Below are 9,454 nucleotides of genomic sequence, written 5' to 3'. Positions count from 1 at the left end.
ATCATAGGTTCAAAATCAGAACGGTTTAGGTCCACAGGGTTTGTGTCAAGTTCATCGATATACCTCGTCAAATAAATGTGTCAAAATTCTCAAAATAATACATTTTTATTGCAGTAGTGGAAAATCAAGACTGCAATTTTCATTACATTTCTGGCTTTAATTTGAGAAGATTTAATGAGAATAAAAACATAACACACACAGCAGCCAATTTCTCTCAGCCACCATATTCAAAATGGGAAAAATAAGAGAGCATAACCTTGAGGCGGAGCATTTTGAACTTTGCAAGACAGAAAATAGTTAAATTCTGCCCTGAATTTACTCAGATCTGTAGTCTAAAAGTTTAAAGCTACTGGGACTGAGACAAACAAGGCTTCTTGGGGAGTTAGATTTTATCGTATTTGCACCCTTAAAGATTTCATTTGTCTTAATCAGATAGAATAAAATTTGAATGTTGGCTAAAGATAACTTTTTTTAAAAATGCACAGCGTTTTCAAACTCTGATTTTATTGATTTAGGGAGCAAAATTACCAAAAACAACATGAGCCTATGAAGAAAATTAATAAGAACTGGTTGTGCCACCGTTGGTGGCAACATTCAACTTTGATGCCTGGCAATTTGTTTTTACCTCTCCATGGAGCAAGTTTGTCCCACTCTTCTTTAAGTGAAGATAAGCTGGCCATTTAAGGTCATGTCACATCATCGCAATTGAATTTAAGTCCATAATTTGACCAGGCCGCTTCAAATTTGATTATATAAAGTCTTCACAAAGTCTGTGACATAAAATCCAAGTAAAACATCTTAGATTGTGTGGTTTCAAAAAAAGAGAGACTGAGCAATAATGGCATCCATAGGACACTTTCCAAGGAGGGAACAACTGCTGAGGGAAAAGGAAACTGGTCTCACTGTTCCCAGCAGACATCTTGATGATCCCCAAAAGGTGAACTTTTAGTAATTACATTTAGTGTAAAACTAAAGCAGTATTTTATAATAAATGACATCATAAACAGTCAAACATGGTAGCAGCAGTGTGATGGTCTGTTAAAAACCTCCTGCAATTGTTTAACCAATTTATCCTTAAGTCAATGAATGGATTGTTCAAGACTTTCTGCTCTTCAGAAGAAAATATTGAACATAAACCATAAATCAGCTTGTGATCTTAGGTCAAGTACACTTGTGCTATTCAGAAGGACAAATATCTAAAGAACACTCAAGTGAAAGTGCTGGAATGAATGGCCTAGTCAAAGTCTGTATTAAAATCTGATTGAGATACCGTGCTTGACCTTAAACAGGTTAGTCGTGCTGGAACACCTTCCAATGTGAGTGCATTAAAGCAACTCTTTAAGTTGGGCCAAAATTCCCCCACAGAGTGGATAGAGAGGTTTGTAGTCATTTATTAGAAAGACTTAGTTTCAATTGTTATCAAGTCATCAATGAACTTGGTATCACAAATGGTTATGACCAAAACTACTGTCAACACATTTAATATAACCAAAGAAGATAAATAAGATGCACACAGAGAAGACACGCTGATGCAAAGATATAAAATAAAGTAGCTTGAAGTATATGAAAAACACGATAGCTCAAAAAGGTTACTCTTTAAACTCTGTACCAGACATGCGTAACGACGTTTAGAAACAAAATGTGCTAAAGTCCAAAAAACTACATTTCCCATCTTTGAGGAGAAAGCTTGTGTGATCTGATTGGCCAATGACTGTGCTACGTCACGTCCTGGCGTTCATGATGGCGTTGTCCGTGGTAGATCTGGCACATTGACTTTTGCCGAGCTGTGTGGTGTTGTTCTTCCCCTCGCCCTCGTCTCCGGGTCGTTTTGTTGGTAGATGAAGTCAACAGATAAACTCCCAGCGTAAATATCTGTGGAAGTGAACCGCCGGTGAGTAGCTTCAGAGGCCTCACAGCTCGGTTAGTGTTGCCTTCACTGCACTGCTGCTGCTGCTAGCTGTTAGCTGTGTGTTTATGCAGAGGTTACATGACTCGAGTGAAACCTTTAAATGCTTTAAAGCTTTAAAATATAAAAGTAGTAACTTTTCCTTGGCGTGTTTCAGATCATGTCCCTTCACAGACTGGCTTTCGGGCTGCGGCCAACGGTGAGAGTAATATTTATGGATTACTAACTGTGATCTAACTCATTCTGCATGTTTTTAAAACCACATTTGAGGTGTTAAACTGAGAGGTAAAGGTATTTTACTGTATTTTGCTGCTGTGTTGCAGGTGACGCGTGTCAGGAGTCTTCATAGCAGTGGATTTGTCCAGCAGCAGGAAGCTGTGGCTGTGGAGCCAGAACCAGAGTCTCTATCAGTCTTCAGGACACATGAAAAAGACCCAGTAAGATGTTTTTTTTTCTTCTTTTTTAACGGGAATCAGGTGGTTCAGTTTATGATTATTTAAAAAAAAATAAGCATAAGGGCATATGTTCATGTTTCGTCTAAACAAATCCACTAGCTCCTTTATTTTTATATTTAAGGTTAATAGACTGTGTATGTTTTTAAGTTCTTCAGTGTTTGTAAACTGCTGCAAATTGAAAGCATAAACTTCAATTTTTCAGTTTTTAAGTGTGCAGAAAGCACACCACATGCTTAATTGTCTGTACTTCTTAAGTAATAGGATGAAGCCACCACTGAGTGTGCCACTTAAAAAAGCCGATATATAAAATAGTTGAAGCACTAGAATTTGAGATGATGTTTTTATTTCAGATAATCGCTCATATTCACCAAAATTTTTTTATCTATTTATAGTTATCTATTTATAGTCTGTTTTTAAGATTTCTCACAATCACTGTTCTTTTAAACATGAAGGCCTGTTGTTATGTAATACTTTGTGCATATATTCATAAATATACAGTTAGATTTATGCATAACTTTATTTACATTCAACCAAGAAGTTTGATTCTGACTGGTAAGGAGGCAAGCATCTCCCAATAGATAAAGCAATGTGAAATAAGTGTCCGTTTTATTTACATTTGGCATGTCAGAAGGCTTTGCTGCCCTTCTCAAAGATGATTGGAAACAAATTGTCATTAGACGTTACAGCAATTAAAATTATTTTCTCATTGCTGAGCAGCTTTTTGCATATTTCCTCTATTACTGTGGTTATTTTTATGCTTGGTGATAAGTCAAGTACTGTTTATTTTATTTTATTTTATTTTATTTATTTACAATTGGTGTATAAATAAATACATCTAAAAAGTAGAAATTGTTAAAATGAGATGGTCTGAGGTTATTACAAACCCTGAAGCTGCTTTGAAGGTTTCCCATTGCATCTGTAATAAAATCATTTCGGAGAAAAACATTTTAGTGACAACTAGTGTTCAAGCATAAAACATAAAACCAGTTTTCACTTTTTAACCGCCTTCTGTTACACTCGCCTCTATGAAAAGATAAATGCATATTATTTTTTCTACCCTTATTCACTTTAGTATCTTCTTCTATAGGACTTGTGGCTTGAATTGACAAGTAAATTTAGAAATCAAATTTGAAATAAAGCTGTTTTGTGATCAGATTCATTTTGATTATAGGACTCTGTTCCTGTCCCACTTTATCATTTTGTCCATCCGAAACCCCGTACCTTTACACGAGTGGCCTTGAGTTAATTTCCTTTTTTCAACTTGTTTTTGTTCCTTTTATTGACAGATTCTACTTACATATTTATGTTGAAACATTTGTAATAAACTAACAACAGTTTGTCGTACCAGTGTAACAGAGTAATTTTTTGTCATCTGATATAGTTGAGATTGGTACTTTTAATATGTACTTTTGAAGTTTTGCTCTTTGTTGTGAAAGATGCCCCGATGCGATCATTCTGAGTGACCCCTCTCCGTCCCTCTCTCTGACCCTCCAGGCTTGCCACTCAGACAAACATGTGGGACAGTTCTACACCCTGTCTTCTGCGCATGTCCGGCCTCTGTTTCCCGACAGCCTCCCTTGGCGCTATCAACAACAGGCAGGTTCTCCTCTGAAGCTTTAATCGACGTCCTCCACAGTCTACCCGCTTGTAAACCGCGCTGTATCATTCCTAGATGAAGACGTTCAATGAGACCTGCATCATGGTGCGGCAGCCGGCCCTGGAGGTCATCTCTTACCTTAAAAAAGCCGACTACAGCCAGCCTGCCCTGAGATATGTGTTCTGTATCCTTCAAAGCGCTAAGCCGCACCGACTGCAGAGGTAAACAAAAGTTCCTTTGCCTCTCGAGCCTGAATAAAACGTCTGTTGTCGTCCTTATCTGGGGGCTCAGACGGGCTGAAGGGGACTGGGAAGACAATGTCTCTTTGTCACACGCTCCACTTCTGCTACACACAGGGATGGCTGGTGCTTCACGTCCCTGATGGTAAGACGAACACAAATCCCACAAGTGTTTATCTGATAGCCAGAGAGAGTAAAACCCTTCTCCTCCTCCTCTTCCTCATGCAGCCCACCTGTGGGTGAAGAACTGTAAGGAGCTGCTGCCGTCGTCCTATAAGTCGTCTCGCTTTGATCAGCCGCTACAAGCCACCACGTGGCTTCGCAACTTCAAAATCACCAACGAACCTTTTCTTTCAAAGGTAACATTAAAACTTGCTCATTCGCCTCGATGGGAGAGTTATGAAATCAAGAGACAAAGGCTGGAATTAGATCCTGTTTTTTTCCATTATTAGAATTTTTTTTGTGCTTGCAGCTGCTAAAGACACACACTGGGTAATATTTTAGTTTTAAAAAAGCCGTTCTTCTACTCTTATTTATGTTAAGTTGCGAAATTAAAAAAGGAAACAGACAAGCTCTAGTTGCTTTCCAATAAAACTTGCTGACCTCACTCAGAACTGACATATTCTCAACAAACCCAGCTAACTTTTCACAGTTGTTCATGTAATCCGAAGTAGATTTTTTTTCCCCCCACGTTTGTCCTGGTACAAACACAAACTTAGTAAAACAAATGTGTTTTACTGAGATCTTCTACTGAAAACTGTGGTGGCGAACTGTATTCAGCTCCCTCTTTAATTCAGTGTTCCTAAATATGTATAAATATTTTATGATTATTTATGATTAGCCCATTACCATCAGTTCCTCTGTGAGTGTATAATTTAACGTCAGTAAATGCAGATGTTCTGAGAAGGCCTCAGAGGTTTTTTAGGGGACATAAGTGACCGATCAGCATCATGGAACAAAGCGGTTATATTATTTGCTGCTGTGTGTTGGTCTATCAGTAAAATCCCCCCCCCCCCGAAAATGTGTCAAGATTCCCGTTTGTAAAATGAAAATCTGATTAATCCTAAGAGGTACCAAGAGTTTTGAGCTGGGCTTTCAGAATGTGCTGCAGAGATTTCCACAGAGGGTCTTTAGTCTTGATAAAGAGAGACATTTACATCTCAAAGTTGATGTGGAAAAAAAAAAAAGTCATATGTTTGCAACTTTTTTTGTTCTCAGATAAAACTAAAGGAGCGGTACGTGTGGACGAAGAGGGAGTCCACCGAGGCGGGAAGTTCACTCGGAGAGCTGGTGGATCAGGTCAGTCCTTTATCCTCCTCTAATTCCAGTGTTTTTCATTAACAATGCATCCTCTCTCTCTCTCTCTCTCTATCTGTCTCTCTCTCTCTCTCTCTCTCTCTCTCTATCTGTCTCTCTGTCTCTCTCTCTCTCTCTCTCTATCTGTCTCTCTGTCTCTCTCTCTCTCTCTCTCTCATGATCTCTGCTTTATTTCCACTTGAGTTAACTCTCCTTCAGGAGTCTTTAAAGTTTCATCTCTCCACCTCCACCGGTGATCGATAGCCAATGAGCCGAGCAGGGTGATGCATCAGCACAATGTTGTTGTACCACCCGCATTGATGAGGACAGAAAGGAGCCGAGGATTTATGTGCAGCTGCAAAACCCTCACTTTTTGTCTGTCACGTTTCAGCTTAGGGAGATTTATTGCATCCATCAGGGTCCGACTTGTCAGTGTTGGTGTTTCTGGAGACCGCTGTGCAGGATGCTAACATGATTAGAGGAAATACTGATAAGCATCCCTCTGCTGCATTATTTGGTTTGATTTTCTATTAATCTGTCAAATACTTCCTGTTTTTTTTTTTTTTGTTTTTTTATCTGATAAAAACTTGAGGCTTAAAATGGAGTGCATTGTGTATAAAATCCCCCCCCCCACCCCCCAAATCCATCTGCTCTTTACCATAATGTGGTGTTTTTCATATTTTTCTGCCTTTTCACAACATCGCATTTTTCATCTGAGCCTACTTGCTTTGCTGCAGGGCATATCGCGAATAAAGAGCAGCAGCGACGTGGTGGGAGCGGTGATGAAGGAGCTCAGGCTGCAAAGCGGCCAACCGGGAGCGGACTTCCGCCTGGCCGTGGCTGTGGACGGCGTGAACGCCCTGTGGGGAAGATCCACCATCAAGAAGGGGGATAAGACTGCCGTAAGACAAAACTCATCCATCATGCTGCGTCCTCTGTATTTGTTTTTTTTCCTTTCTCTTTCCACAAACAGGAAGTCTTAGGTGTCCTTCTAATTTTCCTCAGGTGGATCCGGAGGAGCTCACTTTGGTTTATAACCTGAGAAAGCTGATGAAGAACGACTGGGTGAGGAGGGACGCAACAGCTAGAGCCTCAAAATGCCGTTTCAGAAACCTGTTGTTGACATTTACCGTCTTGTCTCAGAGCGGCGGCGCCGTCATTACCACTCTGTCTCAGACGGGCTCTCTCTACCATCCAAAATCCGCCTACTTGCCTCAAGATCTTCTCGGCGAGGTAAGAGAATATTCTGTTTCATCTTGATGTTTGATCAGCTGCTCCTCAGAGAGCCGCAGATGATTCAGCTCTGCTGCTCAGTTTAGGCTAACGTACATCAAAAAAAGACGTCTAAGTGGGTAAAGACGCAACAACCGTAGCATCAAAGAAATCACTTCGATTAGTGACGAACCTCATCTATATGGGGTCTTTAAAAGATAAAATGATTCTTAGGGTTGTCTCAGTTTTATATCTAGAGCCGTTTTAAAGACACCGAGTTGTTGAGTGTTTAGTTAAATTTACTGCCTTGCCGTAGTCATAACCCGTGACTCTTTCCATATTTTTTTAAATATGCTTTGAGTTTTCATGTGCTAGGCCAGCCAACGTAGAGCCTCGCTGAAGCGTACGAAAATTGAGAAATTGTTTCTAAAAGTTTCTGCTTGCAGAAATTCGAAAAGTGTGCCATACATCCTTTCCCTTTCAGCCAACGCCTTACACACAAGCATCTTTTGCTACTGCTACAACTGCAAGTTGAGTGTACTATGTTTATATAAACACTGACATTTTTGTTGATTCTTTGCAACAAAAAAAAAAAAAGTTTAAGTTCCGTTAGACTGGATGGAGAGCATCTTGGAGCTTGAAGTCTTGACAAAGATTCTAGATCCGATTTAACTCTGAACGTTTTAAAACATGAATATGCTTTGAGTCAAGGTTTGCCAGCGTAGCTCAGGCTGCATGTTTATGGTTGTTGCCCTCCTGAAATGGGAACATCTGCCTCAGTTTGCACTCTTCTGCAGCCTATAACTATAATTGCGTTGTGTGCATTTATCACATAAAACCTCCCAGGAGTACATTAAAGTTTGTTGAGTTCCCCTGGTTGGGATGTAAAGATTTATGCTTATTAAAGATTGTCTCTAGACTGTTCTCAGTTTTAAACAACCCCTTTGCAGATATATGTCTGTTACAGTGTTCTTCTCTTAATATTACATTTACCCTCAGAGGATCATATTCTGACTGTTTGGCAGGAAACTGCCCATTGAACTGTTTAAGTTGCTGTTTGTGTAAAGAAAATGGCTTTTTATTTTCTTGTAGTACAGCACAGAGGTGTTGTTTTTCCAGTGAAAATGGAGAGTAAAGCAAATAATGACTCGCATTAGTCTTTTCGACACTGCAGCACTTTAGCATGTGACTTCATTAAGTCGTTTTGAACTAATTACTAGTATATTTGTTGCGCGACTGCACACCAGGAAATCAGTTCATCCGAGGACTGATAAATCCCTCTTCTTCCGCCGAGAGGCATAAATTATAAGATTTTAAAGTGCGATCACGTAACCCACCTAATGGAAAACATTAGCATGATATGAATATAATATTTATTATTTACTTCACCCTTGACTGTGTGGGCTTGACTTTAGCTTTTTTATTTTTCCCCCATCACATTAATGCATATTTGAATACATTTATCATTCACTTCCTTCCTCTTCTCTCCTGAAGTGCCTGAAGCAGTTGTCAGTTTCTGACTTTACTTTTTACATGTGAATTTATTGAAAAAATTGGACTGAATTGGTGCATACTTCAGGATAATAATTAAAACTACGGCTTTAAATGTGTACACAACCGATTTCTTTAACTTCCTGCCTGTGTCGTCCTCATAGAGAGGCTTTGACAACATGGATCCGTTCATCCCCGTCTCGGTGCCCAACTACAGCGAGAAGGAGTTTGAGAGCTGTTACCTTTACTACATGGACCGGAACTGGCTGCAGCACCCACAGAGTGAGTTATGATCCTGTCACTCTGCGGTTGTGTGATTTTTAAAAATGAAACGCAACCAAAGTTTTCTGACCATGTCTGCTTTAACCATCAGGCCGAACAGAAGAAGGGAAGAAAGAACTCATCTTTTTGTGTAACATGAATCCATCCATGTTCGAAAGGCTTTGCGGCCACTTGTGAAGAAGTCACAGAAACTTTTCGTCACAACAATGCCACTGCATCGGAAACATGCAAACGTATATCTCTGTGGTGTGTATCATGCTGTAAATTATACTACTTTGTTGCTTTCATAATAAAACATTAATAAGAAAAACTGTTTGTTTTTTATCTTTAAGAATACCATTAACTATCCTAGCAAACAATTTTACAATTTGAAAATAGAGCAAGTGTGGAAGAACTTGGGTCATGGTCTTGTTTGACACAAAGTTACATCATCCATGTTTAACACTGCTGGAAAATAAATATTTGAATGTTAAATTATTTTCCTGGTTAAGCTTTGTTTTTGTTTCTTTTTGGATTTCATTGCTACATGCAAAAAAAAACCCCACAGTCATCAAAAAGCATTTGTCCCCTTATGAATTTCTTGTTTTTACACTCTTATTACACTTGTGTGTTACAGATCAGAATTTTTTTAAAAGATGACATCAGTAAATGTATAATATAAAGTTTTCAAGATCGGTTATCCAGAGAAATTTGGCTCTAATAAGTGAAGGGTAATTGCCCCCTATGCCTAATAGCTTGGCAGCAACAACTGTGGATAAACTTTGACCCACCCTTATTTTATGATTATTCTATTCACATTGTAGGATTTTGAACATGAACCACCATCCTGAAACATTTAAGCAGGTTTAGGTCCAGCCTTTCCCCGAAGCCACTCTGAAAGCCGTTTTCTTTATTGCGTGAGATAAAAGATGTGCTGTTGTGCTGCAGATGATGGCGCAGCTGCATAACCTAAGTCCTCCTGAACTCAAGCTGCAAA

General features: G+C 39.2%; 1 protein-coding gene across 2 annotated transcripts; it reads left to right on the top strand.

Moving 5' to 3' along the window:
• Positions 1-1,722: 1,722 nt before the first annotated feature.
• On the top strand, positions 1,723-8,955 carry dap3 (death associated protein 3). 2 transcript variants are annotated; one of them, XM_014987203.2, is made up of 13 exons: positions 1,723-1,891; positions 2,064-2,105; positions 2,230-2,343; positions 3,856-3,957; positions 4,034-4,142; positions 4,250-4,342; positions 4,426-4,556; positions 5,416-5,496; positions 6,231-6,395; positions 6,499-6,558; positions 6,637-6,726; positions 8,361-8,478; positions 8,570-8,955. In XM_014987203.2, exons 2-13 carry the CDS (start codon positions 2,067-2,069, stop codon positions 8,653-8,655), a joined length of 1,188 nt encoding a protein of 395 aa, XP_014842689.2. In that variant the 5' UTR covers positions 1,723-1,891; positions 2,064-2,066; the 3' UTR covers positions 8,656-8,955. The 2 variants fall into 2 exon arrangements, with proteins under 2 accessions (XP_014842689.2, XP_014842690.2); XM_014987204.2 differs by having other exon boundaries at positions 1,723-1,920.
• The last annotated feature ends 499 nt before the right edge of the window (positions 8,956-9,454 follow it).

This window comes from Poecilia mexicana, unplaced genomic scaffold (genome assembly GCF_051168715.1).
Source record: "Poecilia mexicana isolate PSO_F unplaced genomic scaffold, ASM5116871v1 scaffold_16, whole genome shotgun sequence".
Taxonomy (NCBI): Eukaryota; Metazoa; Chordata; class Actinopteri; order Cyprinodontiformes; family Poeciliidae; genus Poecilia; species Poecilia mexicana.
This window is presented reverse-complemented; position numbering and strand designations above follow the sequence as displayed.